The sequence below is a fragment of the Astyanax mexicanus genome, chromosome 11 (assembly GCF_023375975.1).
Source record: "Astyanax mexicanus isolate ESR-SI-001 chromosome 11, AstMex3_surface, whole genome shotgun sequence".
Lineage (NCBI taxonomy): Eukaryota > Metazoa > Chordata > Actinopteri > Characiformes > Acestrorhamphidae > Astyanax > Astyanax mexicanus.
The window spans coordinates 4,686,842-4,706,964 of record NC_064418.1 but is presented as its reverse complement, the minus strand read 5'-3'; the positions used below and the strand labels follow the sequence as shown (position 1 = coordinate 4,706,964).

Here is a 20,123-nt window from a genome sequence, read left to right as displayed (position 1 = left end):
AGCCTTAACAAACTGAACGCTATCCTACTATAACAGTTAAACATGAAAAATAAGACTTTAAGACTTTTTCTGTCCTTGAGAATGACAAGTTTCTTCTTTCAATCAATTCCGATTAAATATTGAAATCATGACACCCCTATCATTTACGCTTTTTATATTGGGGTATTGTTCTGTAACGTAGAAAATGCTACTTTTACTATGACTAACGGTCAGTATAGTGGACACAGCACACATTAAATTATGATGAAAGGGGCCGCAGCAGTTTTCTCCAAGAGATGCAGATATATTGAGTAGGGCGACTGAAATCAGAATGTTTAAGTACACATTATAGGGTTCGATATATTGTGGACTCGATGAATTAGAAGGGGATGGAGCTTTGTGCTGCCTCCATTTGAAGTCACCTCATTGATTACCTAGAGCTGAGTGGAAATGGCTCATGCATCTCATGTACATTATAACAAATGTTCTCTTTGCATTACAATTGAATTGTGATTGTTATGTTCAATCAATGCGAAAGGTCAAAGGATCGCCTCTGCCAGCAATTTAATGGAGAAGTCAATGGGGATTCATTTTAATCACTGCGGCTGTTGCCCAACAAGTACAACAGAGACTGCTGATGGCACGGTAATTACTACTGTTTATACGGGTTTACCTTGCAATTTAGATATCCACAAATCTGCTGTCTTATATCGAAGCCGTGTCCGCTTTAAGGAGAGTGTAGAGCACCTTCGAGTAATTGTGGGCTATCAGACTGGCTTCTTTAGAAAAAAATAAAAATAAAAGACTGAAACAAGCTGTTCTCTGAAGCCTGATATCTCTAGAGGAGCAGTATTTTCCGTGCGGCAGGACGTTTTGTCAGCTCAGCTGTAAAGGACACTCTGGCGTCTCTGGGAGTGAATTGTGATTGTGATATTTGTAGGTGTGTTTAAGAGAGAGAGAGAGAGAGAGAGGAGCTGCAGAGAGAGAGAGGCCAGTATATCTCTTTTGCGTTTATGGAGAATACCACTAAATTATGAATGAAAGCGTTTTAAACAGGAACCAAATCAGCTACCATATCTACAGTACATCTGTGCATCTGTTTGCCACTATCACCTCAGCTTGTGTAAAGTCCTGTATTAATATGAATTAACACATTTGAAAACATGTAGATAGTAATAAAATAAATAAAAGACTGCAAGTTTCTGTCATCTTTACTTTTAGTTCAAGGTACCACTTTAAAATAAGACTACCTTTATAAAGGGTTTATAAATGGTTCACGATTAGTTTATTAATGGTTACTAATTAGGTTGTAAAAGCCTTAAAAATTAATTAATGATAAGTTATGACACATATGTAGAAAGGGCAATATAGATGGCTGTGGGTTCACTATTTAGCAAACAACAGGTCATTGTTGCCCTTTCTATGTATGTGTTATAACTGATTATTAATTATTTTTAAGGCATTTAATTAAAACATAATTAGTAACCATTAATAAACTAATTGTAAAGTATTTATAAAGCCTTTATAAATGTAGTCTTATTTAAAAGTGGTATCATGTTCAAACTTCATGTTCAACTTTTTATGTTTCACTACTTTATTACTTAAAGAAAACATATAAAACATAATAGTTTGTTATACTAATTAAGGCAAGCAGAAGAAGTTTCATACAAAAAAAAAATACTGTTAACTATTTTTCCTGTATCTTCAAACTTTAAAACAGGTCAATTTGACCCGTAACATGACAGAAGGGGTTCAAAAATTATTAAATATAAATTAAATTGAATTATAAATTATTAATGTTTTTCAGTATCCATTTGCAACATTGAATTTAGTTTATATTTAAAAAAATATGTGAAACACTTGATTTTAATGATGTTATTTTATGGTCAATTATTTTTTTTACATAATGTTTCTTTATATGTTTCAAATAAGCAAAAAAAAATGCACGAGAGCTGAAAATCTCCCCATATTTTCTCCACTTTTCTCCATGTGGCACACCTTTATTTGTCTTGCATTGTGGTGTGATAATGTATCAATGTGTCCCCATGTTAAACCCCTAGTAGTATTAGGTTATTCAGGCAATTACACTACATTTTAATCAGGAAAAGGAAAAGAAAGTGAAAAAAAAAACTAATCCTAATTCCACAGCAGGGCTTGTTTTTGTAATTAAACAGGGCTATTCAGACAAATTAAGTAGGTAAATCACAGTTGTACTGCATTTTGTTACTTTGTGTGTGTACAGGTTTATAATTCAGATACATCAGCTACTGATATATAGCGTTAGTGCTTTATAAAAAAAACTTAAGTTTTTTTTCAGAAAATGCAGTCACACAGTCACAAACGCAGTGTGTAAGTGATACGTGAGTCTGTGGGCTGGTAGTAAATCAGGAGGCTCTAATTGGGAGAGCAAACACTGGGGTATTTTCTTATCTGTTTACCTGAATGGTGAATTCCCTGGTGGTCACTCTGAATGGAGAGGTGTTTATAGAACTACAGCCAGGGTCCGTGGTGGTGCTGTCTCTGCATGGATGGGGTGACAGTTACAGGCCCGTGGGCTCTCTCTGTCTCAGTACCCCTACCCCACTCCCTTGTTGGTGAAGCCAGGCTGAGTCCAGGCTGATAGTGGCCACTCTGACATCTGCCCTTCACCGGATTCTGCTCTGTTTGCAGTGTGCTGCTTCTCCGCAAGGAAGGGGTCAATGCCATGCAACCTTGAAGAGACAAATATTCAAGATCAATAAGTGTTTTCCCCCCTCTGTAACCAATCTCGCACGAGGACTATCTGTTTGAACAACAACAAACACTGTGCTGCATCTTACTCCATACAGTGAAATGAAAAGTTCATGATTTTCCTACATAATCAGCCATTTCTGTTAAATATATCATTTTTCAGATCAACACAGGGATATTTGAGCAATTAAATAAAGTTTATAGGATTTATATATATATATATAAATATACAATTCTTATTCCTTTAAAAAGGACATTAGCCATAAGTCTAATGTATAAGCAATATGTAGTGTAAATTCATAATGAAGTGTTACCTTAGTGGACAGCTTTGGAAAGCTAGCACCTCTATAAGCTGTGAGGTGTTATCTTGTGAGTAAGGCCTGATAGTGAGTGACAGATGATTTTGGTGATAAGACAAGACATTAAAAGAAAAAAATATATATATACTGTATATATTATGTTTTTCAAGAATACACTACTGCAGCAAAATGAAAATTAATTTATATTACTACATACAGTGTGATATGGCACACCCCTCTAACTGAGATATTAAAAAATATAACAAGAATTTTATCAGATTTTTAACAGAAGTCAATGATTCAGAATGTCATCATAATAATAATGCACTTCATATATCTCTATATATACAGGATTAAAGTAAAATTAATGATACTGGACAGATATAATCTGCCTTTAGTAGATATATAATGGGAAATAAGAACAGTGTGAATTTTTCTTTTGCTAAAAACAGCAAAAGAAAAGTAGTATTCTGATGTAATAATTAGGGGTGGGTGATATGGCACGATATTTCATGGTATAATATCAATATCGTTCGCGATATTCAAAAAGGTTGGCGATATTATTGCGTTATTACTCCTAGTTGTGTGGTTGTTTAATATTCCTCAATCCACAGGGTCACTTGTAGAGTGGGAGTGTGTTATTTGGGATATTAAATACCACCCACAGTGGACAGTGCAGTGTCTAACTAGCGAACAGAAAAGCGACTCAAAACACACACCAGATTAAATGCAGGTCAGTGTAGAATACTTTAGCATTGTTGTGTCTTGAGACATGGCAGAAGTTATGGGACACAATACTAGTCCTGTGTCCCATGATATTTGGCATGTCAGTGCAATTAGTTCAATCTTGTGTTTCTAAAAAAAAAAAAAAAAAACATAGTCTTAAACCAAATGACTGCTAATTATTGCAAAATGTGAAGTAAATATAAAGTAAATATAAAATAAAAGGAGCCCCGAGCTGAAGAATTTCCCATATGCATTGTGTTACATTTTCAGGTAGAAGTGAAACAGATGGGATCTAAACAGCTTTCTAGGATGACTGCAGGCCACAGCATGCGTCTGTGTGGAATCGTGCTTCAAAAGTAAAGTAGAGTAGTGTAAGGTTGTTTCTGTTGAGGCAGAGCAGCAACTTTGTGCAATTAAAGTTATTTATCTCCCTTTTCAGAGTTCATCAATTATATTGAAATACACTTAATGTCCATAAGGGGGGATGATGTATGATTGGTCTAATTATTTCTTATTCACTATGCTTTCTAAAGCATATCAATTTTGTTAATACCATGTAATTAAAACATGTCAGTGCACTACAAGTTGTGGGCTGTATTAATGACTGTGAAAATTATTTTAATTAAATAGCCAATTATAGAAAAATCCTAACCATGAGAATTGACATTTAAATGAATTTAATTTAAATTGCTTTTCAACATTGTTTTATCAAAGCCTTATAGGATGAATAAATTATTATATCAAACAATATACAGTGTCATTGATCATGCTGGAGTCATATCACAGCTCTACTTTTAAACACTGCTCTGCTGTGATACATTAGTTTTATGGTTATTCATTAAGGTTGAGAGCAATATGCGCTCTCTGTGTGCCTCTTTTTATTTCCCGCTGCCTTTGTCTTTGAATTGTTCCGTGCTGTAGCTGGTATGCGGGGTATTCAGTAGGAAACACAGTTGCTCCCGTGTTCGAGCTGCTCACTCTATTGTGAGTTTGTTTGTCTGTGACTGTACATTTCTAATGGAATGCTTTTATCTGTTTGATACCCAGCTGAAATGAGCTGGATCAGTGAGCTCAGTAACACCAGTGCACAAACTTATTGCAAACTTATAATATACAATACTGTATATGTTTGTTAGTTTTTTGTTGTGTTGAAATTTTCTCTATTAACTAAATCTACTAGATATCCCGCTAGGTCTAAGGTCACTGCAATTAAAGGAGAACTCTGGTGAGAAATGGAATTTGGGTGTATTTATTGAAACATGATAAAAAAAATAGTTCTTCTCTTCTCTACTGCAGCTTTCTGAGATCCAGCATTTTGTGCACTTTGCCCAAACAGGCTTTTAGAATGAGTGAGATGGGGCATATTTTGCCCCTGAAGATAAATTGCTTTTTACACTGTTATCCAGGCTCAAAGTAGCTCCACACTTCATTGGTAGAATCCGGAGAGCCCTGATATTTAAAACAAGGCATTAATAACTTTTAAACTGCACAAGAAGTTTATTAAACTACTGTTTACATCCCATTGCTTAGTTAAATCCCCTTAAATTAAGTCATAAGAAATCAACCATTGAGCGTGAATAGTAAATCATTTTGAGCAATGCTTATGTAATTTGTTGTTGGTTCTTTGCATTCTAATATCGACAGTAACCAGATGTTTTCAGCAACAGCTGGAATTGCTGAATGCATTTCCAAAGAATTAATTTTTCAATCTGCTCAACTATCCTATGTATTTGCTCATGCTCGACTAAGAAAAAAACACCAAACACAAATATCCAGCCGACAGCATCCTGTGGGCAGCATCCTGTGGGCACTGATGAAGGACTAGAGGATGACCAACACAAACTGCAACAGCTGCAACATATGCAGGGCTTCTAACTTTCTGACTTTACTTTATCTACAAGGAGAGGCAGCTACAAGAAACTGTGAGTAATAGAGTGGACAGTCAGTAAACATCATGTTTAAAAACTCCAGCAGCACTGCTGTGCTCAATGCACTCATACCGGGACAACACACAATAACACCTCATACACCACCACCATGCTAATCAGTTTTACTGCAGTGCTGAGAATAATGATCCACCACCTAAATAATAATACTATTCAATAAGGAAAAAGTATAAAGAATATTAGAAGGACTACAGAAAGACTACAGTCTGTAATTATTATAGAACTACAAAGTGCTCCAATATGATCAGTGAACCCGAATAACTAGATAAATTAGGTGGTCATAATATTCTGACCTGACTGCATATACATGCATAACAGATAGAACCACATAAATCTCACTGACTCCCTTCAGGCAGAGTGTTGTTACCATTTAAATGCCATTCTGAAGAAAGGAAGCCTTCACGCCTCTTCAGAACTTAATGCAACGTGCGTTTTATCCATCATGATCAAAACGTTGGATTGTTTTAATTTATGGTCGCAGTTATGGTAATATGTCATCCATTTGCCTGCCTGATGAGTTTCTTTCAAGCTCTAATAGTGTAAATGCCAGTGTCGTAGAATCCTCGGCATTCGTGGACCGCATGCTATGTTTGGAGGACCGTTCACATTTTAGGTCTGGCAGTCTCTACTTTATCTTTTTTTTTTAGAACGGATCTGTCCAGCAACCATTCACTTTACCAGCCTTAAGCTATACACCATATTTGCACTACTGTTATACGGGTTCTATTTATACTGTCATTCCATCTCAATCACCATCAATATTGCACTATTGTCTTTCATCTTACTTATGTTATTGTGTCTTGTTGTTTTGTACATATAGTGTCTCCCACTCTTTTAGATTATATATCTTTATATTTCTTTTTACTTATATTTATATATCTATTTCTCCCCCACCACTACTGCACCTTGTTTCTGTCTCATGTATGTCTATTTGTGTCCCTGCTGTATTGTACACATAGTGTCTCCCATTCTCTTTTATTATATCTATTATCTGTACCTGCTGTAAAATTGGGAAGGAGAGTAATGTAATTTCAATTCTCTGTATGTCCTGTACATATGCAGTATTGACAATAAAACTACTTGACTTGACTTGACAACCGTCCATAAATTCTAGCAAACACAAATCAGCGCTGACCAGCTCAGTCTGGCCCATGTAGGACACACCTCAAAAGAAAGAGCGAGGCATTGTGGCTTTTGAAAACAAGGAAGAAAGAAATCTATCATGCCTTCCTGTGGACTACACGGCACATTATGTTTCTTAATCCTGACTGGAGCTGGCTATCAGTCCTCACTATTCACTGTTCTGACCCTGAAACAATCTGTGAGCTGGACGACTGGGACAGTGCGCTGAGCTTTTACAGCTGGTCAGTGCATTCTTAAGCACCAGAACTTATTACAGTTATTTTGCTGCACCGTGTAAGCGTAATTATGCCGTTAAATGGGTTATATACTTTTAGTTACATAAGCAATTACATTTACACGCAGTTTACATTGCGCATCATTTGATACAAGGCTGTACTTTTCCCATTTGTTTTCGTGTCTGATGAATACGACTTTTCATCACATTCAGATAATAAGACATCTCCTCTGCTGGTTACGAACACAAATTATGTGTCAATTCAAGCAGAATTTCTCTGCCTACTTCAATGAGCCTGAAAGTGAGAAATATTGATATTAGTGCTGTCAAAGTTAACATGTTAAAAATGCATTAAAGCAGTAAATTATTAACGCCCCCACTTTTTTTTTTATGCTGTTAATGGATTTCCCTCATTTGATCTCTATTTCTATACTTCCAGTCTAAAGCAGCTACAAAGCACACTGTAACTCGCTATAATTATGGATGTCTGCTTTTTTTTTTTTTTTTTTTTGGCTGGCCATGTGATCAGATTTTGTGTTTCTATTACTAAACTAATGCAGACACACAGTTTAGGTAAGAAGTGCTGCTAAATAATAATACTGAAGTAGACAGTATTTAAATGTCCCTCTCATTCAAATGTGAAGCTATAAAGATGGCTCTTCTGATTAAACCAGTATTTAATAACAAGGATCAAGTTATTTCCTGTTACTGTTGTGCTGTGAGTTTGTGTATAACCAAAATATATCCAGTCTGAACTGAATCACTTACAAGAAAAACACACGCTGTTGACAACAGTAATGTTATCAGTAATGTTCGCACTGTTAGACAGCAGCAGCTGAACAGAGCTTACAGGTTGTTCAACAATCTAATGAACAACCTCCAAAGTGATATCATATCTATATGTCTCTATTGTACATATATAAAAATAATAGTAAATAAAATACATAAAGGAAAAAGCAAATAGGCTACAACAGAAGAAAACCATGACAGATTCCAGTTCTATCAGCCAAGAACAGAAAGCCGAGGCTGCAATAAATCCAAATTCAACAAAACTAGACAGTTGAAAATTAGTAAAACACAGCCTGGTCTGATAAAGCTTCATTTCTGCAAAGATTATCAGATCACAGATTATAGGATCAGAATTTGTTACCAACAGTATGAATCCATGTAGCCAAACTGCCTCGTGTTTAACAGTCCAGGCTAGTTCAAGTAGTGTAAAGGTGGAAAAGGGTTTGCACGAGTGGCCAGTGACAGATAGCAATAAACAATTACATAGCATTAAATTCCCCACTCTGGTCACTCTTATCTAGCATTGAAAAAAATCCCTCAACTAGCTCAAAGACTCTATTTTACACTAAATTTCACTTTGAAATACAGAAATGATGGTAAATATGATGAAAAAAAGAATTTCTAAGTTGTAATGACTTATTTAAGCGCTTAAAATTTGTAAAACAACCAGTGGTTCTTGACTTTTTGCCTCACTAGTGTAAGACTGGTAAACAACTCAGTTTGGAATGTTTTTCACATACTGTACTGTAGTTATAGAATGTTAATAATTAGGGTGTAATAACAAAAGTAAAAAATAAGGTGGAATAAGAGGTCAAATGTGTAAAATGTAATGTGATTACTCATCACATGATTAGTTATCAACTTATTGTAAAATATGTATACATAAACTTGTATTTTTTGCAGAAATAAATATTTCTCTATTTTTTTTACCTAATGAGAAAGACATATTAACATAAATACGCTGGTATGTCAACTTGACAGTTTAAAAACTGTGTTTTTATTTAGTTTTATTCCTTTAGGGTATTAAAACATTTTTATATTCCAATGCCAAGGTGTAAGTGTGGTGCAGTATTATGTTATAATATATAGCATTATTCCATTGACATAAAATGGTCATAAATTCCAATAATAATGTGTATTGCAGTTATTTCCGGGCCAATATATTGTCTAGTTGCCATGACTGGCCATTTACGTTAACATTCTTTTTTTTTCACATATTTTTATGCCAAATAAATATGATTTTAGGTAACATCTCCACTAATTTCATTTTAATCTTCAGAAAGCTATGACACGTTAGGGTATCCCGTTTCTGTTCTCCTGCTGCTGGTGATGGGTGTGCTTATGGCGTGGTTCTTCTAATGAGAAGGTTTTAGTTGCGTATTTGCATTTCGGCTCCATTATTTACCCAAGAAGCTCAATTCATAGACGTCTTTGTAATTTAGCCAGTGTAGTTCTCTCTGCAGGGAACTTTAAGGTTAGAATGCATTAGCGCAATTGTAGTGAGTGCCACCCCTCGTGGCACGTCCTGCTGTGTGTCTATGGGAAGGCTGCAATTCTAATGGAGCCTGGATTCATCAAGTCCACCCAGCTTGTTAAGAGCTGTTGAAACCGAGACATCATAGATGCCCTGTGGCGTTTGTGGATGCCTTGTGTTTCATCATCATTCTCTCTGAAAGACTGCATGTTGGCGGTTTTGTGCGGCGGGTTTTATGGCCGTAATTTGTAGTTAACCCGTGCTAACATGAAAAACGGTAGGCAAACTATTGTGACATTCATTGTTTATAATGAAATCTTAATATGGTGCATATTTAAGCAAAGGTTAGCAACATAAAGGGCAAATGGATTGTCTGGCTATGAATTTTAATCAGTTATTGATTTTCACACTACGAGCTACCTCTTTGCCTGAATAATAATTCTGAAATGGTGCGCTACTTATCTTAAGGAACATCTGCCCAGCACCCCTTTAAAAAGGCTGAGTTTCTGTTCGGCCTCTAAAAACCAGACAGTACCGGACTCCAACTCGTGTTTTACAGACTTCTCTCTCATAAATCACGCTTTGCCCTGACCTTGAGTTTCACAAGAAAGAGAGAACTGTTTTAAATAAGGAGATTTGTACAATGTGCCCATAGTGCAAACAGTTCAAAAATAATAATAAAGTCAGCTTTTTAAAGTTAAAACTGACACCAGAATCGGCCTTTCCTCCCAGACGTTACCTCATCATCCTTGATGCTGCTTTGCTGTGCTCATACATGAAATGCAATCCATGTGCATCACCTAGACTTGCATTTCACCACCTCATCGACGGAAAACAGCAACCATATCCTGCTCATAGCTGCGGTGATCACTTTCTTCCTCTGGAACACAGACATGATATATTGTTTTAAACTGACACTGCATGAAATTACGTTTATGCATTTTCAGCATTTGGTGGTATCAAGACATTAAAAAGTAATTGATAATGTAGAAGAAAACATTTATCATATGATTGTCAGTAACAATTGAAGACCAGTATATAAACATTTATAATCCATGTGAATGTGAATTACTTCACAACTGCAGTTAAAAAAACTAAAAAGCAAGTGTTTGGTGTAGTAGTCTAGAAATATTCTGTTTTTTTTTTTTTTTAGAGTATAGTAGAGACATTATCAAATAAATGTTTGAGATATCAGTTAAATCTTCCAAAACATTATCTGTCTGGTGCCCATTATTTTAAAGCAATTATTTGGGGATACTGTCCAATACTGATATGATTCCATCATTAAAAGTTTATTCCTAAACTCTGCACTCTAAAATCTGAAGGGTTATTATAACTATCAAATCTTTACACTTTAAGTGTTTAAAAATAAAAGAAACAAAAACACTTATAGTGTTCATAGTTTGGGGAGACTCTATCTCAAGTTTGTCTTCTTTTCGTTTTTGCTATAGTCTGGTACGTTTTCTTCAATTTAATAATTAATGGGTCAATAGAAATGCTTAAAAATTACCTATAATACAATGTTTTGACAGTGACTTCCACTGATAGTTAACACTGCTTTTGTGTTTTAATGAGAAATATGATTGTTGTGCTTATTATTTAAAATATTATTACCAAATGCATGATCATATTATTATTATTGTTGTCATGCAACAAACATGGATCTCAAAAAAGGCAACTTTACAGGTGGAAGAAAAATGAAAATCAATGTAAAAATATTTTATTTTTTCTGAGTTATTTTCGATCATTTATACTGATTCTTTCATCATTAAATTTTGATACAGAGTAAAGCCTTTGATACAACACCTTTGGGATTTGGTAAAATGGAAGATTTGCAGTTTATAAGTGCTCCTGGAAAATCTGCAGGAATTGCGTGACGCAATCATGTCAGCAAGAAGCAGAATCTCAAGGGAATTTTTACCAACATCTTTTGGAATCCATGTCATGAAGAACTGAGGCTGTTTTAAAAGGGGAAAAACACATACCCAGTATTAGTATATATATTTTTTACATGCCAGGTAAGTGTATACAGAATTATCTTAATTAAAAATCTCCTTAATTACACAACTTTCTGCAATCACTGCAATGTGCAAAAGTTTGGATACCCCAGTTTATATTATGTGTTAATAATGTTTTGGTCCAATTAAATAAGCAAATATTTTTTATATACAATGATAGTACTTTATACACACTGTACATTCAGGAAGTTCTTAAAATTAAGTAACTGATTAAGAGACTTGACTGACGAGGACAAATGTATAGGTAGGATAGATGAACAGACTGCAAAATTAATTCTGTGGAAATGCATGAATATTATAGGGATATTGTCAGCAAAAGCTGCAATTCGTGCGTTTCTATTGTTGCTATTTACTTCGCAATCTTGTTTGTCTATCTTTTCCTATTTTTTTGTATGCTCGTCAGCCAACTTTGAGCTTGTTAATGGTGTAAAAAAAATAGTGATTTCGTTGCATGGGCAGGTCTATGCTCCTATCACTTGCATTGTATGGGACTGTTGGGAGCATCAACTACAAGTGCTGCATTTCTAAATGCTGAAGGTGAATGGAGATGGGCTATTTAACAAAATGTCTTACTCTCATGTTTCACTAACAATCTAGATTTCTCCTTTAATAGACAACAATAAATTGAGGTTTATACACTCAACAGTGAACAGGATTAATCACGTGGAGGTGATCTCAATCCTTGACTGACTTTCCTGGAGAGATGGGTGAGTGTGTGAGGATTCTGTTCCTTGAAGTAGGAGAGGAGAAGTGAAAGAGAGAGAGAGTTTTCTCGGGATTTCTATTCTTCCCTCAGAGTTATACTATAGTCTGTCCAAGTGAGTGTAGCATGGCATCACATTTGCGCATCGTGTGCGCTTCAGAGCTGGGAGAGTGGCCGAGGCTCCGCCCCCTTTGGACCTTGTGACAACAACAACTCATCCAAAGAGAGAGCTGCACTTTTCAGCTCATTTTTTTCTTTCTTTCTCCTCCTGTCATTCTCTCTCTCTCTCTCTCTCTCTCTCTCTCTCTCTCTCTCTCTCAATCTTTGATGATTGTCCCACCGCGCAGAGACAGACCCGCTTTCTCTCTCTCTCTATCTATCTTCCCACACCACCTCGCCTTTTTTCCCAGCCTATTTTTTCTCTCTCTCTCTTTTTATCTCTCTTTTTCTTTTTCCTCCTGCTCCTGTTCCACTTCTCCGCGGACTTGAGAAGCTGTGGATTTCCTCGTGTCCTCCTCTCAGATAAACTCAGATACTTTTTGTGTGTTGTTGTGGTTTAGTGGTTTGTTTTGTATTAGTCCTCCTGCCCCGCTCCACGCGCTGAACTTGCACTCACTCGCCGGGTGAAAACCATGGCCGTCCCGGCTGCTCTGATCCCCCCGTCCCCTCTGGTGGTCCAGCCGTCTCCCATCTCCGCCTCGTCCTCGGTCAGCACGTCTTCGCCCTCGGCCACTTCTTCCTCTCCCTCGCCGTCCGTGCCGCCGCCCCCGTTCCGGCCGGAGCTGCTCGCTACCAGCAGCCCGGGCGTCCCTCTGCCCGCCAAGCCCGTGTACTCGACCCCGTCGCCCGTAGAAAACACGCCGCAGAACAACGAGTGCAAAATGGTCGAGCTGCGGGGCGCCAAGGTGGCCTCGTTCACGGTGGACGGCTGCGAGCTCATCTGCCTCCCGCAGGCGTTCGACCTGTTCCTCAAGCACCTGGTCGGCGGGCTGCACACCGTCTACACCAAGCTCAAGCGCCTGGAGATCACGCCGGTGGTCTGCAACGTGGAGCAGGTCCGCATCCTGCGCGGGCTCGGCGCCATCCAGCCCGGAGTCAACCGCTGCAAGCTCATCTCCAGGAAGGACTTTGAGACGCTCTACAACGACTGCACCAACGCCAGGTAAGCGGGGGGTCGCTCCGCGGCTCACGGACCGCCTGCGGGAGGGAGAGAGAGAGGGAGCGAGGGAGGGAGAGCTGCTGCCGCCGGTGCTCGTGGTGGGAGAGCTCGGCAAACTTTATAACTTCACAACTGAACCGAGGCTACAGCAGCTTTCTGAGAGAAAAAAAGCTAAAAAAAAAACAGTTTACCTTACTAAGTTACTGCAAAAGCCTGTAAGATACCTAGCTTTAACTAATAATCTCTAATTTACAGTTAAGTTGACTAGCTAACTAAACTGTTAAACACTTATAACTAAGTTACAGTAAATAAGCTTAAATAATAGTTTTTGTAATAACAGATAATTCTAGGCTTTACCAGTAGTGTAGCTGAATTCAACATTGATAAAATATGAAATACTGTTTTAAAAAATGTTTTAAAAAAGTTAGCAGTACAACGTTATAGTGACTGTTTTTAAAGGTTTGCAGCGGTGAACCAAAATAATAACGTACACCTGTTAAATCCCCATTAAAAGTGCAGGACAGATAGCCTACTGCTGAAGCCTGTAGATTACTACCCAACTAATAATCTGCACAGTGTGAGTGGCCTAAATAAACAACACATATGACTGTAGTAAATAAAATAAAAACCACAGAGAAAAGCTGAAACAAGCGCTGAAATATTATAACAGCTAGCTTAGTTAACCGAGTTATTAGCTAACTACTGCTGTTATAACTGTTTCAGCCCCTTATCGTTACCAAGCAACCAATTAGCTAGTTAACTAGCGTTAGCTAAACAAGCTAACCGAGTTAACTACAAACTAATTAGTTAACGCTAATTTAACTAGCACTGAGCTGCTGTTAAATCACGGTTTGGTTTCTGAACTTTTGCAGTGCTAAACAAAAATAATATACCTGTAAAATCTCCCTTAAAAGTGCTGGACAGATAACCTACTATTGCTAAAGTTTGTAAATGAACTAATAATCTCCACAGTTAGTTAGCTGACTAGCTAACTAAACATGTATGATTGTAGTAGTTACCTTAATAAGCTTAAATAAGTCATAGCTTTAGTGATAACAGCTGGATTAAACATTGATAAATTATAAAATACTGTTTTTAAAAAAAGGAAGCAGTGTATACTGAATGTTTTTAAACTTTTGCACTGCTGAACAAAAATAATACACCTGTAAAATCTCCCTTAAAAGCGCAGGACAGATAACCAACTGCTAAAGCCTGTAAAATAACCAATAATCTCCACATTTAGTTAGATGACTATAACTAAACACTTATGACTGTTAAATTAGTCATAGCTTTAGTTTTGAGAGCGAATTTATAGCTTTATTATAGCGCTTCTAGGCTTTACCTGACACTTAGCTGGATTAAACATTGATAAATTATAAAATTCTCTTTTAAAAACAATTTTTTTGTGTACTGACTGTTTTTAAACGTTTGCAGTGTAAAATTTCCCAAAGAAGTGCAGGACAGATAACCTACTGCTAAAGCCTGGAAAAAAGACCACCTAACTAATAATTTTCACAGTAACTTTCACCTAAATGTGTGAGTGGCCTAAATAAACGACACATATGACTGTAGTAAATAAACCATAGCTTTAGTTATAACTGCTTATTTATGCTTTATTGTAGAACTTCTAGGCTTTATCTGAGGCATAGCTGGGTCAAACATTGATACATTATAAAATACTGTTTAAAAATGTTTTTAAAACAGTAAGCAGTGTATACTGACTGTTTATAAACATTTGCAGTGTAGAACAAAAATAATACACCTGTTAAATCTCCCACAGAGAAGTGCTGAGCAGATATCCTAGTGCTAAAGCCTGTAAAATAGCTTACCTAACTAATAATCTCCACAGTACGTTATCTAAACTATCGTAACTAAACAAGTGACCTAAATAAACAACACTTATGACTGTAGTAAATAATAAGTCATATTTTCAGTGATAACAGCTGATTTATGCTTTATTAGCTAGCACTTCTAGGCTTTACCTGAGAGCCTGCATGATAGATATAGGTTAGCTAACTGTAGCTGGATTAAATGTTGAAAAATGATAAAATACTGTTGCAATAAATGTTTTTAAAAAAGTAAACAGTGTATACTGACTGTTTTTAAACTTTAGCAGTGTTGAACAAAAATATTACACCTTCTTTTTATTAATATCTCCCAGACAAGTGCAGGACAGGTATTCTAAAAGTGCTCTGGCTGCTAAAATCCTGTAATAATCTCCACAGTAAGTCAAAGGAGTGACCTAGCTGAATAAACGACACTTATGACTGTAGTAAATAAGTCATAACTTCAGTGATAACAGCTGCTTTATTAGCACTGCCAGGCTTTACCTGAGAGCCTGTATGATAGCTATAAACGTATGCAGGAAAAAAAAAAAACCCAGCTGGAATAAACACTGATCAATTACAAAATACTTAATGTTTTAATAAAATGTTTAAAAGTTATAGTTACATTGTATACTGAGTGTTTTTAAACTTTTTTTGTTATAATTTCTCCCAGACAAGTGCAGGACAGATAATCTCCACAGTCAGTTAAATGAGTGGCCTCGCTAATAAATAAGCTTAAATAAGTCAAAGATTTAATGATAATGATAACAGCTGCTTTATTAGCACTGATAGGCTTTACATGAAAGCCTGTAGATATGACTGTATGCTGGATTCAATATTGATAAATTAGGCTATATAAGTGAACATTTTAGTTATGATACGTTACACTTTATGCTGACTTTTAAACTTTTGCAGTGTTGAACAAAAATAATATACCTCTGATATCTCATAGATAAGTGCAGGACTAGGTCTGTCACAATAATTACTTTATCGACTTATCATACAATATATACACATGACCTCAATAATTAATCACTTCTGCTGACTTCAGTATCACCCTTTATGCTTAAACTATGCAATGAGATCACACTAATGTGGATTAAATTGTGTTAAAATGTGTTACTAATTAAATTTTAATTGCTCTTTAAGGGCGCAATTGCATTGTTTTGCTATTATATTATTATTATTATGTAATTGAATAAAGTTGTCAATAATGTTGTTTATTTAAATTTTTTTGGAAACAGTATATCAACCAACATCTTGATAATGTTCTGATTGCTAAAATTGTCAGGAAGTCTCCACAGTACACTTTTTATTTATGACTGTAGTAAATAAAAAAAGTCATAACTGTATATCAGCTGTTTTATTAGCACTGCTGGACTTGGCTTGATCACCCTGTGTTTGCAGGGCTATTGCAAAAACAGCAGAATTAAACATTTTTATATGCTATAGAAAATTGTAGGATTTAATAAAACAGAATTAATACACTTTTTTAGTTATTTAGTTTTTTTTGGTATAACTTAGGTATAAGTCAGGGCTGCACAATACTGGAAAAAAAGTTCTATATGTAAATACTAAGCTCTGATAGATATGCTATGGAAAACGAGAACATTTCATTAAATTTGCATTAAATGACGTTGCATGTCCTGTTTGTGCATTCCCACATTGTGATAATGATGCTGAAACGATATATTGTGCAGCCCTAGTATAAATAGGAAAGAATCTTAAATGAGTAAATGCTTATGCTAGTTAATAAGCCATAGTAAACTTACTGTACTATTAAATTGACTATGCTTTTTTATGCATCTAAATAAAAGCTAGAAAAAAGGGAATAGTGAAAAGAAATAAAGAAAGAAAGCCCTTGTGGTCAGTGTGTGCATACTGTCAATAATAAGAACAGATTGAGTGCCTCCAGGTACGAGCTATTTTAAGTAGTGGAAACATAGATTACTGTTAAGTGGAACCATGACATTGGCAACCTTTCTCCTTAAATAACGTTTACCTTATTGATCAGATAAAGTAGTGTAGAAATGCTCCAGCCCTAATGCAACAATACAGAGGAGCACCAACAGAAGAGACAGTCATCAGTAATTCTCATAATTAAAGCCCCCCCCCCCACACACTTACACACTTACACATGCACACACAGCAAAACACAGAAAGAGAAAGCAAAATTGTTTTAAAGCTATTTTTTTATGTTTTTTACTTTGTGTTTTATATATAAATCAAACGACATGAACCTTTACGACACTCTTGTTCACCAGGACCCCTCAGACTGTGAGCTGTTGTTTTGAGTTTTATGTTTAGTTAATTATTACCCAGTGTGACAGGTCTTAATGTGATGACCTGATTGTAACACAGAACATGCCGCTCACCTCTTAATTTGATTCATCGTAAAGTTGAGCACGGACAGTGACGTTGTTTAACGGTTCATTGCTTAATTTATTTGTGTTTTAAGATTCACACTCACACACACACACACACACACACACACACACAGATACATGCACACATAACCACAAATACACACACACATACACAGGACAGAATTCTTCATATGCTCACTTTTATAATAATATAATAATATTTTGTGTGTGAATTTATGTGGGGTGACTGGAAACTTGATTTTGTTGATAATGCATATACTATTGTGAATATTGTGAATTATGCAGTACACCTTCTCAGTTATATTAACGTTTTATATACTAATACTTATACTTATGTATGTTTTATATCACACACACTTGTCTTGTGTCTCGTGTAAAAGTTTGGAAAAATTATACCTTTATTTGTATTATTATCTAAGTACATAATTGAGCTGAAATGAAACCACATAAATATTAATTTAAAAAAAGTCTACATTTAAATAAAATTTATTCCATTTTTTTATTAGTTTTATTGGAAAATGTAAAACATTATATTTATTTTTTTTATACATTTTGCAAATGCTACATGTTTTTTATGCAATATATTAAAAAAAAAAAACGCCTAAAAAAGAAACCATATTCCCAAATTGCCCAAACTTTTACATAGGACTTTACATATTTATATATACATATATAATTCAATGGATTTATATATAATGCACAAATATGTATGAATAGTCACGTACTATATAGTATAAAAATATATTTAATTCATTTTGTTGTGTTTATTATATAGAAAAATGCACCATTTAGTTCAGGTTAATTATTATTTCTTAATTATGTTCTACTGTAAAATCGGTTCAGCAGTCCAGTTTTCGTGAGTTGTGATGTGATGTGTTGTGATGTGTTCTGATGTATAAAAATGTGTTTTTTGAGATGCTTTTCTGAGATGTTTGACCATCCAGCTCATCCTCTCTGGTTCTGTCTGTGTGAGAGGGCTGCAGCTCGGCCTGATCCTCAGTGCCGCCAGGCATGTCCCCCCCTCGCGGTGTGTGTGTGTGTGTGTGTGTGTGTCTTGGGGCTCTTGGAGTGATCTACTGTGTGATTTGAACTCTGAGGTTGGCACTGAGAGTGGCCAGTGATGGGGTTAAAGGATAATGCAGTGCTACACATTGCTTTAATGATGCTAAAGTGCTCGCCTATTACTGCTGCGTGGAGAGGCCTGTAATTGTCTCTGAAAGCACCTGGTACTGCCGGTGTTATGCTGAAATCAATCATATCCGCCATGTCTGCTTCCTATTTGGAGAATTACATCATTTGTATGGACAAAGATATCTTGTGTAGATGGAACACAAACAGATGGAGGAGGAGGAACGGCTCTTCTCTGCCGTGTGGTGCGCTCTCTGTTTGCTGCTCTGCGCGGGGAGGAGGTTGGCCCGTTAGGTCTTCATTCTGGGATGGATGGATGGGATTTCTGTGGGGCTTGCTGGGCTGGCTGGTGCAGTGAACAGTGACCTGTTATAGATCTTTGTGGTGAATCTGAATTGGTCCAGTTTTCTAAAATGTGAAGTTGTGTTTGGTTTTCTGGAGCATTCTGGAGAATTCTGTTCATCAGCGTCTTTATAGAGAACAGTACACCTAATGGGGTTGTGTATTGGCTAGAACTTGGCGATGCAATCAGTATCACGATACAGGGCTTATGATTTAATATATCACAATATATTGCAGTGATGTGCAGTTGTGTAAAACAAATTTTAGAAAAAGAAAAACTTGTAGTATAAAAACACACATCATATTCATAAAATCAGAATAAAATAAAAGTTTGACTTTTTATTTATAACATCAATTATAACATCAGGATTTAATGAGGACTTAACAAGAGTACAACACTGCTGTCAAGTGGGCGGGGTTTGAACACAACAGAAAATTAACTACTGTCTGCCACCAATCTTTAATGTAAACTATTAACTAAACATCAATACTGTGTTTTTGCAAAACAACAAAATACAAACAAAATATATTGGTTATTGATTTTCTCATACCACATACTCATATTTATATAATATAAGCAAGGGCCTATTTGGGGGTTCTTAAATACAATATATTATGCCATTTAAATGCTTATCATTCTTGGTTCAAGTTTTGTTTGAGATGTTTGAGTTTTGTTCTTCTGGTTTTCATGGTCATTTCAACATGCTCCTCAATTGCACACCTAGAACTCTCTTTTTCTCTCTCTGTTCAGGTACAAATCACACACACACACACACACACCATTATAATAGTAAACTACATAAACGACAGCTATTCAGCTCTACTTTTGCGCTGCTCTTCTCCAGCCCGTGTTAAAAGAGCTTCCAGCAGCAGACGAGCCTCTGCACTTTCTCCCTCTGCAGGAGGACGTGCTCCTCGGGCTCTCCTCCACTTTCACACGGACCCTTGGCCCAGATTAATGTGCACCTTCTGCCGGCGAGCAGATACAGGGGCTGTAATCTCTCGCTTTGGCGGGACTTATGACACCGCCTCATGAGAAGCAATACTTCAGCTACTTGTTTTCCTTTTCATTTTTTTCTTTTTTCCTGCCGTTCTCTCTTGTATGTATGTCCATATGGGGCGGCGCGGGGCTCTGCCTTGTCTGTGACACCTGAACTCTGAGGAAAAGGGTTATTGAAGCATGGGGACGGAGGCGCGGCTCGGGCGGGGGGGCAGCTGTCTCGGCGAGGGGTGGGGGGTGTGGGGGGGGTGGGTTTCGGC

At 36.4% G+C, this 20,123-nt stretch overlaps 1 protein-coding gene and 1 long non-coding RNA gene across 5 annotated transcripts in view; one reads left to right on the top strand and one right to left on the bottom strand.

The window, feature by feature from the left end:
- Positions 1 to 1,813: 1,813 nt before the first annotated feature.
- LOC103021721 (uncharacterized) lies at positions 1,814 to 13,889 on the bottom strand. The gene is made up of 4 exons (XR_002651397.2): positions 13,672 to 13,889; positions 11,107 to 11,258; positions 10,040 to 10,180; positions 1,814 to 2,690 (listed from the first exon to the last, which is right to left on the bottom strand). It is a non-coding gene; the product is annotated as an uncharacterized LOC103021721 (long non-coding RNA).
- The window catches only part of dachd (dachshund d), a 173,097-nt gene continuing 165,257 nt past the window's right edge, over positions 12,284 to 20,123 (top strand). For 2 of the 4 annotated variants that reach the window (XM_049484720.1, XM_049484719.1), the window contains exon 1: positions 12,284 to 13,183. In XM_049484720.1, the coding sequence (XP_049340677.1) occupies positions 12,654 to 13,183 (530 nt within the window). In that variant the 5' untranslated portion in view covers positions 12,284 to 12,653. The remainder of the gene's footprint in view (positions 13,184 to 20,123) is intronic. The other 2 variants (XM_022680623.2, XM_022680622.2) reach the window with 1 other exon arrangement.